Source organism: Scyliorhinus torazame, chromosome 5 (genome assembly GCF_047496885.1).
Source record: "Scyliorhinus torazame isolate Kashiwa2021f chromosome 5, sScyTor2.1, whole genome shotgun sequence".
Taxonomy (NCBI): Eukaryota; Metazoa; Chordata; class Chondrichthyes; order Carcharhiniformes; family Scyliorhinidae; genus Scyliorhinus; species Scyliorhinus torazame.
The window spans coordinates 303,163,126-303,184,869 of NC_092711.1; the positions used below are offsets into that span (position 1 = coordinate 303,163,126).

The following is a 21,744-nucleotide window of genomic DNA, read 5'->3' on the forward strand; positions in this document are numbered from 1 at the left end:
GCGTAGTAGGGACACGGAGGGGGCTGGCACTACCGAGCCTAAGTGAGTACTACTGGGCCGCCAATATTTCAATGGTGTGTAAGTGGATGGGAGAAGAGGAGGGAGCGGCGTGGAAGAGATTGGAGAGGGCGTCCTGCAGTGGGACTAGCCTACAAGCTATGGTGACGGCACCGTTGCCGTTCACACCGAAGAAATACACCACAAGCCCGGTGGTGGTGGCTACATTGAAAATTTGGTGGCAGTGGAGACGGCATAGGGGAAAGACGGGAGCCTCGGTGCGGTCCCCGATAAGGAATAACCATAGGTTTGTTCCGGGGAGAATGGATGGGGGATTTGGAGCATGGCAAAGAGCAGGGGTAGCACAATTGAGAGATCTGTTCGTAGATGGGACGTTTGCGAGTCTGGGAGCGCTGACGGAAAAATATAGGTTGCCCCAAGGGAATGCATTTCGGTATATGCAACTGAGGGCTTTTGCGAGGCAACAGGTGAGGGAATTCCCGCAGCTCCCGACGCAGGAGGTGCAGGATAGAGTGATCTCAGAGACATGGGTGGGGGATGGTAAGGTGTCGGACATATATAGGGAAATGAGGGACGAGGGGGAGATCATGGTAGATGAGCTGAAAGGGAAATGGGAAGAAGAACTGGGGGAGGAGATTGAGGAGGGGCTGTGGGCTGATGCCCTACGTAGGGTAAACTCATCGTCCTCGTGTGCCAGGCTAAGCCTGATACAATTTAAGGTGTTACACAGGGCGCATATGACTGGAGCACGGCTCAGTAAATTTTTTGGGGTAGAGGATAGGTGTGCAAGATGCTCGAGAAGCCCAGCGAATCACACCCACATGTTCTGGTCATGCCCGGCACTACAGGGGTTTTGGGTGGGGGTGGCAAAGGTGCTTTCGAAGGTGGTGGGGGTCCAGGTCGAACCAAGCTGGGGGTTGGCTATATTTGGGGTTGCAGAAGAGCCGGGAGTGCAGGAGGCGAGAGAGGCTGATGTTTTGGCCTTTGCGTCCCTAGTAGCCCGCCGCAGGATATTGTTAATGTGGAAGGAAGCCAAACCCCCGGGTGTGGAGACCTGGATAAACGACATGGCGGGGTTCATAAAGTTAGAACGGATTAAGTTCGTACTAAGGGGTTCGGCTCAAGGGGTCACCAGGCGGTGGGAACCGTTCGTCGACTACCTCACAGAAAGATAGAGGGAATGGAAAAGAAGAAGACAACAGCAGCAACCCAAGGGGGAGGGAGGAATCGGACGGACTCTCAGGGATGTTATTGTATATGTATAGGCACTTGTTTTAGGTAATGTATATTGGACTGTTGGATTGTATCTTTGGAGAGTATTTATTTTTGACCAGGCAGTTGCCATTTAGTTTGGTTTTTGTTCCTGTTCATATATTATTTATTTATTGGTTTAAAACTGGCCACTGTTATTTATATTGCTTTATTGTTGTTTAAAAGAAACACTACGTACTGTTATGTTTGGCCAAAAAATCTTGAATAAAATATATATTTTTTTTAAAAGAAAGAGTTAATTAGCTAATGTCTGCCAAACCTATTGGGTGGGATTTTCCGGCTCCACATGACGTCGGGATCATCCGCTCCCACCGGACATCAATGGGCTTTTGGATGGGCCGTCGAATTTCCCGCAGTGGGCCCCTCCCCCACATACACACACACACAACGGGGCCCGAAAATCTCGGCCAACGTTTCTGGTCTGGGTCTCTAGTCTCTCACTGTGGAGGCCGAACGAGACAATCTTGGGAACTGCCGCAAATCCCAACACACACCCAAGAACCAACCTTAGCCCAACTTCTGGACCAGGGTGTTAACGACTGACAAAAAAAATCAGTTCTCTCATTGTTAAATAAGTCACAGATTGTTATTGCAGCAACAGAACTAACTCGGTAATAAACTAATAAATGCGGAGAAGTATGGAAAACACGGCTTTCAGTGCTTCTGCCTCAAATCGCCAGAAATTTCCTCGAGAATACTGCCTCAAATCTAATTGACCAGTGGTTAGCACTGCTGCCTCAGAACACCGAGGACCTGAGTTTGATCCCAGCACTGGGACACTGTCCTTGTGCAGTTTGCAAATTCTCCCCGTGTTTGCGTGGGTTTTGCCCCCACATCCCAAAGACGTGCAGGGTAGGTGGATTGGCCACGCTGAATTGCCCCTTAATTGGATTAAAAAGAATTGGGAGGAAAGCATGTGATGCAGTGGATAGCACTGGGACTGCAGCGCTGAGGACCCAGGTTCGAATCCCGGCCCTGGGTCACTGTCTGTGTGGAGTTTGCACATTCTCCCTGTGTCTGCATGGGTTTCACCCCCACAACCCAAAGATGTTCAGGTTAAGTAATTGGGTACTCTACATTTTTTTTTTTAAAAAGGGAAAAAGTAAAAAAAAGTCTAATGTACCAACTTTGAAAACAATGTGTTAATATGCACTGAATCAGCAAATGGAACCGAAATCCCATGGCCACAGCCAATCCTAAGAAAACATTTTCTGCTTTCTCACCCATTTCATTTTTCTCTGCACTCATTTCCAAATATTTTCCTTCTCTTTCCTTCTCCCCGACCAAGCTCTGCCTGAGGACCAAGTAGGTTCGCTGTGAATATTCAGTTGTAACCAGTGGGGGAAAAGCTCCATTAGAGGGAAGGATAGCTGTGAAACCTTCTCTCCGTGGGGGGACCATGTGATGCAGGCACGGGAATAGCTGCTTTACCGCGGTCTCTGCCGCTACTCAATTTTTAATCCTTCTTTTATCCTGTTTGCCTGTCACGTGCTTGTCTAATCTGGGCCTTAATATTCCATAGTTTTTCCCCAGAAACTTTTCATCCGAGTTTTTGGGGAAAAAAGTGCTGACGGTTCTTAAGAAAACTGACGATACAAGGGAGCAGTCGGATGCAATGGGGTGGAGTTGCGTTCTCAATATGGCGAATTGATCCTCGAGTGGGCTCTCGGCCCGGCACTTTCAAAGGCGTTGCAAATAGTGACTGCAAACATTATCAGAGTAATAGATGACAAACCCAGCTTGTTGACGCAGGATATAAATACTCGTGAGACCGAGCTGCAGAATTTACAAAAGGGTCAATGAAACAAAGGAAAGAATCCGGAATGTCGAAAATGTTGCTCCCTCGGGCAGCGCGGTGGTGCAGTGGATAAGCCCTGCTGCCTCACGGCACTGAGGTCCCAGGTTCAATCCCGGCTCTGGGTTACTGTCCACGTGGAGTTTGTACATTCTCCCCGTGTTTGCGTGGGTCTCATCCCCACAACCCAGGCTGGGTGGATAGGCCACGCGAAATTGCCCCTTAATTGGAAAAATTGAATTGAGTACTCCAAATTTAAAAAAGAAAAAAAAAAGAAAATGTTGCTCCCTCGACTGAAGCTTGCATTTAACCCTAGGAAGACCAACTGCTTGGTGTGTCAAACATCCTGGAGACCCTGGAGAACCAAGGCCGGAAGAAGAATGTCTGGGCTGTCGGTCTGCCAGAAATGAAATCAAATGAAATGAAAATCGCTTATTGTCACAAGTAGGCTTCAAATGAAGTTACTGTGAAAAGCCCCTAGTCGCCATATTCCGGCGCCTGTTCGGGGAGGCTGGTACGGGAATTGAACCGTGCTGCTGGCCTGCCTTGGTCTGCTTTCAAAGCCAAAGGATGTGGAGGGTAAGATCCCTGTTGCTGAGAGCTGGCTACCATTTCTCCTGAAGCTGGATGTGAAGGCTGGGTGTTTCAAGCTGGAAAGGGCACAACCTATACTGTCTTTGAGGCTGAGAGACAATCAACATTCTAGGCCCATTATCCCCAGCTTTCACAACTTTAAAGGTTGCCAGAATGTTCTGGAGCTGGCATGGCAAGGCAGGACCTGACTCCATGAGGGGCAAGGATCTAATTTTTCCACGACTTCTCGGGGCGACACAGCTGAAGTATAGAGGCTTTGATGAAATCAGAAAACCCGTCAAGGCAGGTGGAGTGAATTATGCCCTGCTTTAACCCATGGCCTGGAGGGTAATATCTGATAACTCTGTTAAGTCTTTAGATAATCTGGCTGGTGCCTTTACCTTCGTAAAGTTCATAGAAGGCCAGGATTTGGACTGACAGTTTGAAGATCGATGACATTTGGACTTTCTCACTGTTATAATGCCGTTTATCTGATCTTATATTGTCATCAATCATGTTTATTGGGAGGTGTTAACAAATGAGCAGGATGCTGAATGTTTTATCCTCGAGAATCTCACGGACCTTCATTTATGGTAGCTATGCCGCATGTTAGTTATGGATTCGCATTGGCCATAGAAGCTCTGGCGGAGGCCATTACATAGGATCCATTGGTTTTTGGGCTGCATAGTGGAGGGGAAGCAACACAAGATTGTGTTTTATGCTGGCGACATGGTTTGTATCGAAGCCGGACATTACTGTTCCCGTTATTATTGATGCACTACATAGATTTAGCTCCTTCTCCAGTTTTAAAAAAATACCCAATTACCCCCCCCCCCCCCCCCCCAATTAAGGGGTAAATTAGCATTGCCAATCCATCTTCCCTGCACATCTTTAGGTTAAACAAAGAAGAAAAGTACAGCACAGGAACAGGCCCTTCAGCCCTCCAAGCCTGTGTCAACCATGCTGCCCGTCTACACTACAATCTTCTACACTTCCGGGGTCCGTATCCCTCTATTCATGTATTTGTCAAGATGCCCCTTAAACGTCACTATTGTCCCGGCTTCCACCACCTCCTCCAGCAGCGAGTTCCAGGCACCCACTACCCTCGGTGTAAAAAAACTTGCCTCGCACATCTCCTCTAAACCTTGCCCCTCGCACCTTAAACCTATGCCTCCTAGTAAATGACCCTCTACCCTGGGAAAAGGTCTCTGACTATCCACTCTGTCTATGCCCCTCAATTTTGTAGACCTCTATCAGGTCGCCCCTCAACCTCCGGCATTCCAGTGAGAACAAACCGAGTTTATTCAACCTCTCCTCATAGCTTATGCCCTCCATACCAGGCAACATCCTGGCAAATCTCTTCTGCACCCTCTCCAAAGCCTGCATTACGTTGCGACCAGAATTGAACACTATACTCCAAGTGTGGCCTAACTAAGGTTCTATACAGCTGCAACATGACTTGCCAATTTTTATACTCAATGCCCCGGCCAATGAAGGCAAGCATGCCGTATGCCTTCTTAACTACCTTCTCCACCTGTGTTGCCACTTTCAGTGACCTGTACTCCTAGATCGCTCTGACTGTCAATACTCTTGAGGGTTCTACCATTCACTGTATATTCCCTACCTGTATTAATCCTTCCAAAATGTATTACCTCACATTTATCCGGATTAAACTCCATCTGCCATCTCTCCGCCCAAGTCTCCAAACGACTTAAATCCTGCTATATCCTCCGACAGTCCGCATCACTATCTGCAATTCCACCAATCTTTGTGTCGTCCACAAACTTACTAATCAGACCAGTTAAATTTTCCTCCAAATAATTATTATTTTATTTTTAAAAAAATTATTTTTATTCAAATTTTTGTCAAAAAACATAATTTTTGCATAACCGTACGCAACAATTAACAGAACAAAGAAAAAAAAAGTTAACTGTGTATACAAAGAAAGGGACAATACAACATAACGAACCCCCCCGGGATGCTGATGCTGCTGACCTTTACTACTCTCCGAGAAAGTCGAGGAACGGCTGCCACCTCCGGGAGAACCCTAACATTGACCCTCTCGAGGCAAAGTTTATTTTCTCGAGACTGAGAAACCCAGCCATGTCACTAACACAGGTCTCTACACTCGGGGGCTTCGAGTCCCTCCACATTAGCAAGATCCGTCTCCGGCCTGCCAGGGAGGCAAAGGCCAAGACGTCGGCCTCTTTCGCTTCCTGAACTCCCGCATCGTCTGACACACCAAAGATCGCTATCTCTGGACTCGGCACCACCCGCGTGTCTACGATCTTGGACACTGCCTTAGAAATCCCTGCCAGAATCCCTTAAGAGCCAGGCTTGCCCAGAACATATGGACATGATCTGCAGGGCTTCCCACACACCTCGCACATTTATCCTCAACCCCAAAGAGCTTGCTCATCCTGGTTGCCATCATGTGTGCCCGGTGGACCAGCTTAAACTGGATTAAGCGAAGTCTGGCACATGATGAGGAAGAACTGACCCTGTTTAGGGCGTCCACCCACAGGCCCGCATCCAGCTCCCCACCTAGCTTCTCCTCCCATTTGCCCTTCAGCTCCTCCACTGGTGCTTCCTCCGCCTCCTGAAGTTCCCGGTAAATGTCCGAAACCTTCCCTTCCCCCAACCTATCCTGAATCCTGCGTGGGGGTAGCAGCGGAAATGATACCACCTGGTTTTTTTTTTAAGAAAGGTGCGTACCTGAAGGTATCTGAAAGCATTTCCAGGGGGCAAACTGAATTTCTCCTCCAGCGCTTTCAGGCTGGGGTAGACCAGTCTATGAACAGGTTCCTCATCGTTTTAATGCCTGCCCTATGCCAGCTTTGAAACCCTCCATCAATCTTGCCCGGGACAAATCTGTGGTTGTTGCATATCGGGGTCCAGACTGAGGCTCCCTCCACCCCCCTGTGCCTTCTCCACTGACCCCAGATCTTTAATGCCGCCACCACCACCGGACTGGAGTAGAGGGCCGGCGAGAACGGCAGAGGTGCCGTTACAAGTGCCCCCCCCCCCCCCCCCCCGACTGCGCTCTAGGTACAGTCTCTTTACTCGCGGGGTCTTATTTGCCCATACGAATCCAGCGATGATCTTGTTCACCCGCTTAAAGAAGGACTTAGGGCTGAAGATGGGAAGGCACTGGAAGACAAACAGAAATCTGGGGAGGACCGTCAACTTAACGGTCTGCACCATCCCCGCTAACGATAGCGGGAGCATGTCCCACCTTTTGAAGTCCCCCTCCATCTGTTCTACCAGCCGAGATAAGATTAATCTTGTGGAGGGCGTCCCACTTTTGAGCCACCTGTATCCCTAGGTACCGAAAGCTCTTCTTGACCAATTTCAGCGGGAGGTCTCCCAGTCCCTGCCCCTTAGCTTGGATCACGAACATCTCGCTTTTCTTCTCATTTAGTTTGTACCCCAAGAAATTGCCAAAGTCCCTCAGGATCTGCATGACCTCCCCCATCCCCTCTAGTGGGTCCGAAATATACAGGAGTAGATCATCTGCATAAAGCGAGATCCGACGCTCCTCCAAATAATTTATATACTACGAACAGCAAAGGTCCCAGCACGGATCCCTGCGAAACACCACTAGTCACAGCTCTCCAATCAGAAAAGCCCACTTCCTTTGCTACTCTCTGCCTTCTATGACCTAGCCAGATCTGTATTCATCTTGCCAGCTCACCTCTGATCCCGTGTGACTTCACCTTTTGTACCAGTCTGCCATGAGGGACCTTGTCAAAGGCCTTACGGATGTCCATATAGACAACATCCACTGCCCTACCGGCATCAATCATCTTTGTGACCTCCTCGAAAAACTCTATCAAGTTAGTGAGACACGACCTCCCCTTCACAAAACCGTGCTGCCTCTCGCTAATACATCCACTTGCTTCCAAATGGGAGTAGATCCTGTCTCGAAGAATTCTCTCCAGTAATTTCACGACCACGGACGTAAGGCTCACCGGCCTGTAGTTCCCTGGATTATCCTTGCTACCCTTCTTAAACAAAGGAACAACATTGGTTATTCTCCAGTCCTCCGGGATATCACCTGAAGACAATGAGGATAGGATTTCTGTGAGGTTTGTGAGGGTGAGACTCACAAAGACATGGGGAGAATGCGCAAGCTGCAGACTGACAGTGGTCTGGGGACGGGATCGAACACGGGTCCTCGGCTCTGTGAGGCAGCAGTGCTAACCACTGAGCCACCTAACCTTCAGCACCTTTTCCAGTTATCAGATTAATTTTACAAAGTCCGAAGCTATGCTGGTGGGAGGGCTCAGGAGTAGACCAGCTCCCCTTTTAATAATAATAATAATAATCTTTATTAGTGTCATAAGTAGGCTTACATTACTGCAATGAAGTTACTGTGAAAAGCTCCTAGTCGCCACAATCCGATGCCTGATCGGGTACACAGAGGGAAAATTCAGAATGTCCAATTCACCTAACAGCACGTCTTTCGGGGCTTGTGGGAGGAAACCGGAGCACCCAGAGGAAACCCTCGCAGACACGGGGAGAACGTGCAGACTCCGCACATTTAGTGACCCAAGCAGGACCCTGGCACTGTGAAGCAACAATGCTAACTATTGTGCTACCGTGCCGCCCTCCTCAAGTGATCCCCGTCGGGGTTTACTTTTCTGGGAGCTGTAATTACCCTTTTCTTTAAGCAACTATATGAGCCCAATTTCCCTCAGTTAATGACATGTCACTGGTCCCCACTGTCGGTATTGTGGCTGGGTAGGGTTGCTTTGATTGAGATTAATGTTTTGCTATATCCCTTGCAGATGTTGTTAATCTTGCTGCAGGAGATCAATGGAATGATCAGCTTGTTCATATGGAATGAAAAGCCTCGTTTGAAGTTGGCCATGCTGCAGCTCCCAAGGGCTAAGTGGGCTTTTGGGGTCCCAAATATTAGATTGTACAATTAGCTTCTCATCTTAAGTTCAGAAGGGACTGGGTTAGGAAGGACCCCACCCCCATTTGGCTGGATATTGAAGCAAATCAGTCGGTTTACCCTTTGCAGGTCTTGTTATTTTATGGGACTTCAGGTTGGGTTTTGCTAGGTGCAAAACTCCTAGAATTATTACGTCAATAATGATGGTCAATTAGAAGGGAGATCTAATCTGACTTCCACTCGTTCTCCCATCCAGGACAGCCCAAATCTTATGGACCATGGATTCGATACTTGGAAAGATGGAGATATTTGTAGGCTTGGAGGTATGTTCAGTGATGGGTCCTTGTCCTCCTTTGAGCAGCTTTGTCAGCAACTAGACACTTCTTTTTTGAAGTATTTGCAACTTAGAGACTTTATCCTTAACAAGACTACACTCCATCTTGACTCCTCTATATCTCCGGTGGGAAAAAAAATCATGACTTCTGCGGAGCCTAAACAGTTAATAAGCAAGTTTTATGATACCTTATGTGCTAGATTCTGTGCGAGTACATCGGGTACCTTGCAGTTTTGGGGAAAGAGACTTGGCAACTAATATTGATGAGCAGACATGGGCTAATAGATGGAATTATGCCATTAAAGTTATGGTATGTAACAGAGTGAAGGAGATTCAGTTCAAGAGACTGCATATCACGACTGAGTTTGAGACACAGCTTTGATCCTGCCATATCCCCGAGATGCCTAATGTGTCTGCGAGTCGAGGGTGATTATATACACTGCGTATGGACTGGTGTCAAGATTTAATCCTATTGGCCTGGTGTAGTTAAGGAGCTTGAGAGGATATTTGGACGGGCCTTAGTGCTTCAATCCTTTGTTCCTAATTCAGGGTCTTCCAGATGGGAGAATTGTTGATGTTAATGAAAAAAAGGCTGCACAACATCCTAACTTTGCAGCTCGTAAAAATATCCTCTGCTCCTGGATCAGTGATATTCTCTTCAAAACTGGCATAAAATAGTCATAGAACATAAAACATTACAGCGCAGTACAGCCCCTTCGGCCCTCGATGTTGCGCCGACCTGTGAAACCACTCTAAAGCCCATCTACACTATTCCCTTATCGTCCATATGTCTATCCAATGACCATCCGAAAGCCCTTAGTGTTGGCGAGTCCACTACTGCTGCAGGCAGGGCATTCCACACCCGTACTATTCTCAGAGTAAAGAACCTACCTCTGACATCGGTCCTATATCTATCTCCCCTCAATTTAAAGTTATGTCCCCTCGTGCTAGACATCACCATCTGAGGAAAAAGGCTTGCACTGTCCATCCTATCTAATCCTCTGATCATCTTGTATGCCTCAATTAAGTCACCTCTTAACCTTCTTCACTCTAATGAAAACAGCCTCAAGTCCCTCAGCCTTTCCTCATAAGATCTTCCCTCCATACCAGGCAACATTCTGGTAAATCTCCTCTGCACCCTTTCCAATGTTTCCACATCCTTCCTATAATGCGGCGACCAGAAATGCACGCAATACTCCAAATGCGGCCGCACCAGAGTTTTGTACAGCTGCAACACGACCTCATGGCTCCGAATAAAAGCCAACACACCATACGCCTTCTTAACAACCCTCTCAACCTGGGTGGCAACTTTCAGGGATCTATGGACATGGACACCGAGATCTCTCTGCTCATCCACACTACCAAGAATCTTACCATTAGCCCAGTACTCTGTCTTCCTGTTATCCCCCATTCTAAGTCTGATACATTCCGTAAAGTGTGGGATTCCTATCTCAAATTTATAGGCTGCACTCGGTCTAATCTGCTCCTGCAAGATTTTCCATGAGCCATGTTGCAAATCTTGATCACACTATATGTAAAGTCGTGTATTTTACTATGTCACTCTATTTGTGTGGCCTTATCTCGCTCTCTACCCCTCCCCCCCCCCTCCCCCATGCCCCCATTTTTGGACTGATCCATTGTGTAATTAGAGGCACCAGTTCTTAAGGATCATTGTTCTGAAATCATCCTGTCTTTCTCTGTTCTTATATTTGCAGAAATAATTGTTCTGTGCTCTACCAGTTTGTGTTTTGAAAGTTTGTTGCGTTTTCTGTAAACATTTCTAAAACTCTGAAATATATATTTTTTAAACTTCTCTCCAATTCTCCTTTTCAACAGGAGCTCTTTTCAAGTGGTGTCGCCCAGTTTTGCTAAAGACCACAAAGTCATCAAGACCCAAAGTCCTCCCCACCAGAGTGACAGAGCTGGTTAGTATTCTCAGCAACATGACCCTTCTAGTTTCTTCTTTCAATTACTCTATTTCCCCAAGCACGTTTCTAATCAATTTTCACCCAGACCGTCTCCTCGCCTAGATACAGGTGGCCAAGTGAGTGGTCATCATGTGACCGCATTGACAGCGAGTGTTGACCATCAATTTTTAGAGGAGGGGATCAAGGTCAAGACCCATACGGTTTTCACCTGTACTTGGAACAGGGTTTGATAGCTAGTAACAGAGTGTGGGAGCTTCAGCTGAACTACCCATTTCTAATTGATTAATAAAGGGTAATTGTAGAGTCCCCTGAACACGCCCAGTTGAAAATCTGTACATAGTTGAGTTCTCTATCCATTAGTTTTGTTCAATATCCATTGGGTGAAACATCAACTTCAGGAAACAAAATACTGTACACATCCCTGTCTGCATCAATGGGGAGATGGTTGACAGCTTCAAATTCCTAGGTGTGCACATCACCAAGAATCTGTCCTGGTCCACCCACGTCGACGCTATCACCAAGAAAGCACAACAGCGCCTTTACCTTCTCAGGAAGCAAAGGAAATTCAGCCTGTCCACACTGACTCTTACCAACTTTTATAGATGAACCATAGAAAGCATCCTTTCTTCTTTTTTAAAAATAAATTTAGCGTACCCAATTTTTTTTTTTTTCCAATTAAGGGGCAATTTAGTGTGGCCAATCCACCTACCTTGCACATCTTTTGGGTTGTGGGGACGAAACCCACGTAAACACAGGGAGAATGTGCAAACTCCACACGGACAGTGACCCAGGAAAGCATCCTATCTGGCTGCATCACAGCCTGGTATGGCAACTGCTCTGCCCAAGACCACAAGAAACTCAGAGTCGTGAACACAGCCCAGTCCATCACACAAAGTTACTTCCCATCCATTGACTCTATCTACACCTCTCGCTGCCTTGGGAAAGCGGGCAGCAGGATCAAAGACCTCTCCCACCCGACTTACTCACTCTTCCAACTGCTTCCATCGGGCAGGAGATACAGAAGTCTGAGAACACGCACGAACAGATTCAAAAACAGCTTCTTCCCCGCTGTTACGAGACACCTAAACGACCCTCTTATGGACTGTCCTGATTAACTACACTATGCTTCACCCGATGCTGGTGTCTATGTATTTACATTGTGTACCTCGTGTTGCCCTATTATGTATTTTCTTTTCTTGTACTAAATGATCTGTTTGAGCTGTTTGCAGAAAAATATTTTTCACTGTACCTCGGTAAACGTGACAATAAACAAATCCAATCCAAACTAAGCGTCTTCAGCAAAAACGTCCTGCTTCTCAGCAAATCTACAAAAGCAGGACATTTCTCATTATATTGAAGGTCTTAGTCTACCTACCCATTACTGTCAGTGAGGCTCCACGATAAAGTGCAAGGAATCCCTCCTTAGTGTAGACAGTGAAGAATGTATGGACAATCCCCCTGTAGGTGGGAGCTGCACTGTTCTGAACAATCAGGCGGGTCTCGATCAGTTCCGCTGGGTAAGTCAGGATAGCAGCCAAGATCCCAGCCAGGCTTCCTGCTACAATGGCACTCCAATGGGAGATGTGACCAAAGTCATCCATGGAGAGACTCACAAACCTAGGAAACAAACAACGCGTCAGAAGGGATGCTGGTAGCAGTTGTCATTTGTGCAGCCTGAAAAACTGATCCATCTAAAAATCTTTGCTATCAATAGGTAGTGACACAATTAAAAACCCTGTGTGATGAATGTAGGAAATTATATATATTTTATTGCAGGAATGTTATTAGAAACCCGAAGTTAAAACTCTCAGGCTGTATCTACAAAAGCTGTAATTACTAATTCTAATCATTTACTTGTTTACTTATAGATGGTTATTGGAATATTGTTTATATTTGGACAGTTCCCTGGGGCATAGATAATTTGAGGGATGGTGTTTCATCCTAGCTAAGCAGACCATAGGATGCCTTAGTGGGATAGAGAATGTAATTGGGAGGAGCCAGGTCTGTCTGTAGTTTGTTTTTTAAAAATATTTAGTGCACCCAATTGATTTGTCCAATTAAGGGGCAATTTAGTGTGGCCAATCCAACTAGACTGCACATCTTTGGGTTGTGGGGGCGAAACTCACGCAAACACGGGGAGAATGTGCAAACTCCACACGGACAGTGACCCAGAGCCGGGATCGAACCTGGGACCTCGGTGCCATGAGGCTGAAGGGCTAACCCACTGCGCCACCATGCTGCTAGGTCTGTCTGCAGTTTACGATTTGAGTCTGACAAGACAGATGGATTTGCAGTTTACTGAAAGGGTCTCTCTCCAAAGTCTCTACACATAGGACAGCAAGTAAACCTGTTTTGTTAACTTTATTTACAAATGGCATTTGAATTGTATTGGGGTTGCTTGGTTGGAATGTTTATAGTGAAGGGGTTAAAACTTTTCTTTCTTTTTAAGAACTGTTTAATTGTTAATTGTAAAGTTAGTTCTTTGATGATAGTATTTCTAAATTAAAGTTTGTTTTAACTCAAAAGATACCTACTGGTCAGTGTGATCACTCCTGGGGTGAAGTATCCTTTACTCACAGTTTTACAAATTGCAAATTGTTTGGGGCCTGGTCCAGTATCCTGACATAAATTGGGTTAAGAGCCGATATCCTAACCTTGGTCATTAAAATGACACCAGTGATGTGGGACATTAGTTACATGCAGACACTGGAGTGAAACTGGAATGGTTTCCCTTTTCAGGAGAAAATTTTATAGAGGTGTTCAAAATAAATAACGGTGTCGACAAGATAAATAAGTAAAAACTGTTTCCAGTGCCTAAAAGGTCAGTAATCAAAGGACATAGACTTATGGGAATTAGCCACAGGGCTAGATATAGAATCATAGAATCCCTACAGTGCAGGAGGGGGCCATTCGGCCCATCAAGTCTGCACTGACCCTCTGAAAAAGCACTCCACCCACGCCCACTCCCTCGCCCTATCCCACCCACCTTTGGACACGAAGGAGAAATTTAGCTTTGCCAATCCACCTAACCTGCACATCTTTGGACTGTGGGACCACCTCGAAGAAAGCCACACAGACATGGGGAGAATGTGCAAACTCCACACAGACAGTCACTCAAGGCCGGAATTGAAACTGGCTCCCTGCCGCAGTGCTAACCACTGTGCCACCATGCCACTCCACTCCATTATTAGGGCAGATGACCAATAGCTGGGTCATATCGGTATGTATCAAGGAGTGACTTTAAATAAAATAGAGCGCGCGTGAGTGAGAGCATTTCAGAGCTTAGGCCATCAATGGTGATGCAATTAAAAATCAGTTACATGCAGAAGGTCAGAGTTGGAGGAATGTAGAGGGTTGTAGGACTTGGGAAGTTTACGGAGATTTTTTTAAAGTATTTCATTTCTATAGCGCCTTTCATGACTGCAAGATGTCCCAAAATGCTTTATAGGCAATGAAGTACTTTTGGAATGTAATGTTAAGAATTGGGGAAATTAAAATTAAAGGAATGAAATGGGGATGAAATAAAATAGGGAGTTGAGACGGGCATCTGTCTGAAGAGATTTTGGAGATGTGAATTAGCATGTCAGTGAGAAAAGGAAGTGGTTACTTATGTGGCTGGGGAAAACAATGGGGTATATAAGAGGTAACTTCAAAGTGGAAATATAAGGAAATTTACATGTTGATCCAACTTTTAGCATAACAAGGGGATAACATCAAAGGGAAAGAATGATATATCCACAGCACAATGATTAGGACGAGACACAGTAGCGGCTACCTCACAGCCACACCCAGCTGCAGAAAAAGTCTCCCAAAAATAAGTTATTGCTGAACAGGCAGCTGGTTAAGATTGAAACCTTGAACCAAACAGCTTTTGCCATCCCTGAAACTGAAGACGGTTGTTCCCCAAATTACCCATGCGTGGTAATTATCTGCAGGATTTAACTCAAGAGGTATATAATATTGGATGCTGCTTGGGAACAAAGGGACATCTCAAGAGTTCAGGGAACGTAGGTAGTTGGGGACCAAAGGGGTAACTTCATGTAATACTGGGCGTGCATAGCCATCGGTGTAATTAGGAGTTGTAGTGTATTATAATCCTTCTTGTCACGTGTATTTGTTTAAGTTAATAAATACTCTTTACTAATTGTTCACACAACTGGACTATCCCTCCCTAGTTCACATATTCTTCTCTCAGAATACCAAATTGAAAATATACATCACTAAGAACTGGTGTTCTAAGTTACCCTTCTGGGTTTTGGGATACCCTCGCATTTACCATCAGCAGGGTGCTTAACCGTAGTCACTGTTGGAATGTGCTACAAATGAGGAATGAGCCCACAAGATGGAGAGGGGGTTGTAGAATTTGAAAATGTGAATAATGATTTTAAATTGGCACCCGTTTTTGGATGGTGAAATACCCAGGTGGCAGAATGGAAAGTAGCAAGTTCGACATGGAGGCTTCTGAGAATGATTTTCACAGGGTTCCAAAACCCTAGCTAAGCAACAATCAAAGTTCCATTGTTAGTACTAACAGCTATCAGCTACCAAACACAAATTTATTCATACACCCTTAATTCCCCCTGCAATTTCTCAGTGGCCAGGTAAATCCATATCTAGAATTCTGTAACACGCGTTAGTTTTTCATATCACTGAGACTGCCTTCTGATGCTTTATGTCATCTGACTAGTTTTAAGACCATAGATATAGGAGCAGAATTAGACCATTCGGTCCATCAAGTCTGCTCTGTTGTCATGTGAGTGTACCTTTAAGAAATGGGTGTTTATTACTGCAGTGATGTCAGAGAGTGGGTGGAGCTGGGCTGTCAGCTTTTTACTTTCATTTTAGGCTGTTTGCTGCAGGGTGTGTTTCAGTTTTGTTTTTAGAGCTGCATGGTCGCAGTCACAGCCAGAAGGGGTATTAGTCTCTCTCTCTGTAATCTAAAAACTGTAAATCGATCCTTTGGTGATTTAAAACTAATAACTGCTTGGAGTAGTGACTTTAACATGATGTGCTTCTGTTTAAAGTTTTTTTTAAAGCCTTCTGGATGCTAAAAGGACAGCTTACGGATTACATAGTGTTGTATTCTTTGGGGGTTGTATTTGAATTAATGGTTGCTAAGATGTTCACTGTATGTTTTAAAAAGGTTAACGTGAGTTCATAGAATAAACATTTTTTTGCTTTAAAAATACTTTTCCATTTCTGCTGTACCACACCTGTAGAGTGGGCTGTGTGCTCCCCATACCACAATCTATTAAAAGTTGTGAGTCAGGTGAACGCCATGATACACTTTGGGGTTCTCTAAACCCTGGCCCTTAACAAATTGGGGGCTCGTCCGGGATAAAAGTCTATCTATTGGATTGGATTAGTGAACTTAAAGACAGTAAGGGATGAGCATATTGTGGTTGCTTTTCAGGTGTGGTATTCTAGTTTAAGTAGGGAGTGAGGTTTTTGGGGGCGGAGACGGTCACATGCTGTACCTTACGGACAGAGACTAAAAGCAGACTGTTAGATTTGGCAAAAACATTGCAGTTAACATTACCTGACAAAATGCGAAAAGATGAGGTAATTATGGCGGTGGCTATGCATTTAAAGTTGCCTAAGATACAGTTTGACTTGTTGGAAATGGCAAAAATTCAGTTACAAATTAAACAAATGGAACATGAGAAAGAATTAAAGCAGCTTGAATACGAAAGAGATAGAGAGGAATAAGAAAGAGAAAGGGAGGTACAGATCAGGGAAAAAGATAAAGAGAGAGAGTTTGAACTTCAGAAAATGGCCTTGAAACATGACAGTCAGTTAAAATTGACAGGCGTAAAGGGAAACGTACAGTTGGATGATAGTGATGAGGATATTGAGAAAGAGCGTCATAGTCGAAGGCTTGGTAGGGATCTATTTAAATATGTCCAAGCATTGCGAAGGTTTGATGAGAAGGAGGTGGAAGCCTTTTTCATTTCCTTTGAGAAGGTAGCTAAACAAATGGAATGGCCACAGGACATGCGGGTATTACTGATTCAAACAAAGCTGATAGGTAGGGCTAGTGAAGTGTTTGCATCACTATCAGAGGAGGTATCTTAGAGTCATATGAGGAGGTGAAAAAATCCATCGTAGGTGCACATGAACTAGTGCCTGAAACCTACAGACAAATGTTTAGAAATTTAAGGAAATAATTTGGTCAAACATACATGGAGTTTGAAAGGATCAAACAGAGTAATTTTGACAGGTGGATAAGGGCTTTGAAAATAGACTAAACATCTGAAGCTCTCAGAAATTATACTTTTGGAGGAGTTTAAAAGTTCAATTTCTGATGTAGTGAGAACCCATGTGGAAGAGCAGAGGGTTAAAACTGCGGGATTAGCAGCAGAAATTGCAGATGATTATGAGTTATGTTATGGGCCAGGGTTTAGAGAACCCCAAAGTGTATCACAGAGTTCACCTGACTCACAACTGTTAATAGATTGTGGTATGGGGCGCACACGGCCCACTCTACAGGTGTGGTACAGCAGAAATTGAAAAGTTTTTTTTTTTTTTTAAAAGCAAAACAATGTTTATTCTATGAACTCAAGTTAACCTTTTTAAAACAAAGAGTGAACATCTTAGCAACCATTAATTCAAATACAACCCCCAAAGAGTACAACACTAAATAATGCTTACGCTGTCCTTTTAACATCCAGAAGACTTACAAAAAACATAACCTTTAACAGAAGCACATGAGGTTAAAGTCACTACTGAAAACATTTATAATTCTGAATTCACCAAATGATCAAGAGATAGTCTTTTCATGGCAGAGAGATGAACATTACGCCTGCTCTGTCTGGCTTCAGCTCCAACACTGAAAACGAAACTAAAACACACCCTGCAGTAAACAGCCTAAAATGAAACTAAAAAGCTGACAGACGGCCAGCTCTACCCACACTCTGACATCACTGCAGTAATATGAGCAGCCAAACATTTCTTAAAGAGACATTCCATTTCAAAAAACACATGCAAACAGGTATAGCCCATTATTTTTTTGCTTTTCTTCCTCCAACTGAAATCCTTCTTGATCTGACAGTCTCTTTGAACAAGAATGTCTCTGCACGATCCGTCCATTTCTCTACGCCTCGGCATTTCTCTTTAAAGTCAGATATTTTCGTTCAATCTGATCACAGAGTCCCTTGTAATTCTCCAACACATGAGCATTGGTTATCACAGCTTTCAGGCCGTCAAATGCCAGTTGAAACTCCGCTGTCCACTGGAATTTGTTACGCTTCTTGAGCAAGTCAGTCAGTGGAGCAATAACGCTACAAAAATTTTTCCACATATGTCCGATCAAATCCACTCATGCCAAGAAATCGCATTATTTCCCTTCGTCTTGAGGGTATTGGAAACTCCTCAATAACTGTTGGTTTCACATCCCTTGTGACCATTCGACCCTGTCCGATTGTATGGCCAAGGAAAGTGACTTAGGCTTTTCCAAATTCCAAATTTTCCAACCCGCCTCCTGAAGTCAATCAAATATCTCTATCAGATGTTTTAAATTTTCTTTCCATGTCTGGCTGAAAATTACCAGCTCGTCGATGTATACCGCACAATTGGGTAATCCTGAAACGAATGTTAGTTAACCGTTGAAATGTGGCTGGGGCATTTTTCATGCCAAATGGCATAACTTTGAATTGGTATATACTATCTGGAGTCACGAAAGCTGATATCGCCTTCGCCCTATCGGATAAATGTACCTGCCAGTAACCTTTAAGTAAATCCAGTTTGGAAATAAAAGCTTCTGAAGAAATGAAAAATGTCAAATGTTTTCACTGTAATAAACTAGGCCATGTAAAGTCACAGTGTTGGTGGTTGAAGAAAAGCACTGGGAAGGCTGATGTGGTAAAACAGGATAAGACAGTGGGGTTTGTTAAAGTGGTGAAGGAAAGCCCAAGTGGAGCGAAGGATGTGCAAAAGATTGTACAGTCTGATCAAGAGGTGATTGATAAGAAGGTGCCAGATGTCTTTAAAGAATTTACTTGTGTGGTTAAAGTTTACTCATGTGTATCAGGAGGAGCAGGTAAAGTCACAATTTTAAGAGATACGGGAGCTAGTCAATCTTTAATGGTAAGAGATGAGGAGTTATGTAGATTGGGAAGTGTGTTGCCAGAAAAGGTGGTAATATGTGGAATTCCGGGTGAGAGGAGTAGTGTTCAATTATATAAGGTAAGGTTGGAAAGTCCAGTGAACAGTGGTGAAGTGGTAGTAGGAGTAATAGAGAAACTATCTTGTCCAGGAATACAGTTTATCTTGGGTAATGATATAGCTGGATCGCAGGTGGGAGTGATGCCTACTGTGGTTGATAAGCCAGTGGAAAATCAGACAACTGAAGTGTTGAAGGACGAATATCCTGAGATTTTTCCAGATTGTGTAGTAACAAGGTCGCAAAGTCACAGGTTAAGACAAGAGGAGAAATCAAAGAGTGAAGATGAAGTTGAAGTGCAATTATCAGAAATGATTTTTGATCAGATGGTTGAAAAAGAACAAGAACAGGTGGAGGATGAGGCGGATATTTCTAGTTCAGGAAAATTGGTGGAGTTACAACAAAAAGATGTAGAAATAAAATCAAAAAGCATACACGGAAGAGGAATCTGAGTGTATACTAGAGTGTTATTCCTGTAAAAGTGATGTCTTGATGAGAAAATGGAGACCTTTACATATGCAGGCGGATGAAAAGTGGGCAGAAGTTCATCAAGTAGTATTGCTGATAGGGTATAGAAAGGAAGTGTTGCGAGTTGCACATGAGGTACCAGTGGGAGGTCATTTGGCAATAAGGAAAACTCAAGCAGTGATAAAACCAGCACCCTTAATACCCAGTCCAGCATTTGAGGAACCTTTTACAAGGGTCTTAAATGATTGCGTAGGACTGCTCCTAAAACAAAAAGTGGGAATCAATATCTTTTGACTATAATGGATGTCTACTAGGTTTCCAGAGGTCATTCCACTACGTAATATTACAGCTAAAAAGATTGTGGAGGAGTTACTTAAATTCTTTACTAGATATGGACTACCCACAGAAATACAATTGGATCAAGGATCAAATTTTACCTCGCGGTTATTCAAAGAAGTTATGGATAGCTTAGGAATAAAACAATTTAAATCAACTGCGTACCACCCAGAATCGCAGGGAGCGTTAGAAAGGTGGCATCAGACATTAAAGACATTGTTGAGGGCTTATTGTCAAGATTATCCAGAGGATTGGGATAAAGGAATTCCATTCGTACTGTTTGCAATTAGGGATGCACCTAATGAGTCAACCAAATTTAGTCCTTTTGAACAAATTTTTGGTCATGAGGTAAGAGGACCACTTAAATTGATGAAGGAAAAATTGGTGAGTAAGAAATCGGAACCTGCATTATTGGATTACGTGTCAAATTTTAGGGAACGGCAATGCACAATCTCATCCCTCCCACAAATGCACTTTAAGCAGGAACCGTTTCTCTCCAGCCCTGGCATTGAAACTAACAAGGAAGTTATCTTCACACAGACCAGGGATTGAACCTATGCCTTCCAGTGTCTGTAATGTTGTTACACCAGAGTGCTGTTTCAATCCAGGCCATCACCTGAAAAAGTATTTATTTTCTTTATCATTTTAGGATATGTAGACGTCTCTGGCAAACATTTGCTGCCCATTCCTAATTGCCCTTGAACTGAACATTTCAGAGGACAGTTAAGAATCACTCAAGTCACGTGTAGGCCAGACCAGGCAAGTACAGCAGATTTCCTCCCCAAAGGATAGGAGTGAACCAGAGGCAATTTTATGACAATCATGATAGATTCATGGTCACTATTAATGAGGCTACCTTGACATGACAAATTTATTGATTGAATTTAAATTCCACCAGCTGCCATCGAATTAGCCCCGTGTCATTAGCCTGGGTCTCTGGAGTACTAGTCAGTGAAATTACCACTTTGCCACATTGTATTGTGAGGTTGGATTCTCCCTTCACATATCTGATCATACATTCAACAGAGAGAGGACATTTGGCCACTGTGTCAGTTCTGTGAAACAGTTACCCAATTAGATCCACATCCTGATGTTTGCACATAGCACAGCAAACCTCTCCCTTCCTTATATTTTGGAACTTAAAAAGAACCCAAAATCTGTCTGCTGAACATTTTTAGAGATTATTTTTAAGTAGATCCCTTTAAATTAAACTATAGTGGTTGAAGTTGGGAGCAAGCTAGTAAAAGAGAGAGTTATCAAAAGTGTGAAATAAATTTGACAGTAGTGTAGCAGAGGCAAAAATATCTGGAATCATTGAATCAATGTCTGGACGGGATAGGGCAGGCAGGGCGATTAATTCCTCTAGTAGGGGCTGCACAGAATAATGGGAATTAAAACTCACTGGAATGCAATCAGGAAATACTTGGGTCACACAAAAGATAGTTGAATTCTCTTCCGCCAACAGATTCCAGCTGCTGGGGTAAATTAAGCTTTTAAGACAGAAATTGATAGGTTTTTAAAAGCAAATTACAGCAGATGCTGGAATCTTGAAACAAAAACAGAAAATACTGGACAATCTCAGCAGGACCGATCGCATCTGTCAGAAGGGGTTTAACGTTTGGAGTCTGGGTGACTCTTTGCCAAAGCTAAATTGATAATTTTTTGTTGGGCAATGGGATCAAGGGATAAGGAGCAAAGGCAGGGAAATGGTATTGAAGTGTGGGTCAACCATGATCTATACTGGATGGCCTCCTCCTGCGCCTGTTGTTAACTATGCAACTGCACGGAAGTGCTGATGGGCAAGTGATGGAATTGGTTATATACAAGACAGGAAGTGTACAGCAGAGGCGTCAGCCCGTGTGGGAAGGCAGATTTTTTTTTTTAAAAGAGGAAGGGGAGGGGGACATTAACCCTTTTGCTGCTCTCGAAATTTGGAACCGTAACTTCTCATTTTTAACC

At 44.2% G+C, this 21,744-nt stretch overlaps 1 protein-coding gene and 1 long non-coding RNA gene across 3 annotated transcripts in view; one reads left to right on the plus strand and one right to left on the minus strand.

Annotated features, from left to right (window-relative positions):
* The window catches only part of LOC140421270 (uncharacterized), a 41,346-nt gene extending 28,946 nt beyond the window's left edge, over positions 1 to 12,400 (plus strand). The window contains exons 2-4 of the long non-coding RNA XR_011946706.1: positions 8,815 to 8,881; positions 10,729 to 10,817; positions 11,501 to 12,400. This is a non-coding gene — a long non-coding RNA (uncharacterized lncRNA). The remainder of the gene's footprint in view (positions 1 to 8,814; positions 8,882 to 10,728; positions 10,818 to 11,500) is intronic.
* Positions 1 to 21,744, minus strand: part of slc25a43 (solute carrier family 25 member 43) — a 55,149-nt gene that overhangs the window by 32,446 nt on the left and 959 nt on the right. For both annotated transcript variants that reach the window (XM_072505857.1, XM_072505856.1), the window contains exon 2: positions 12,196 to 12,437. In XM_072505857.1, the coding sequence (XP_072361958.1) occupies positions 12,196 to 12,437 (242 nt within the window). The remainder of the gene's footprint in view (positions 1 to 12,195; positions 12,438 to 21,744) is intronic.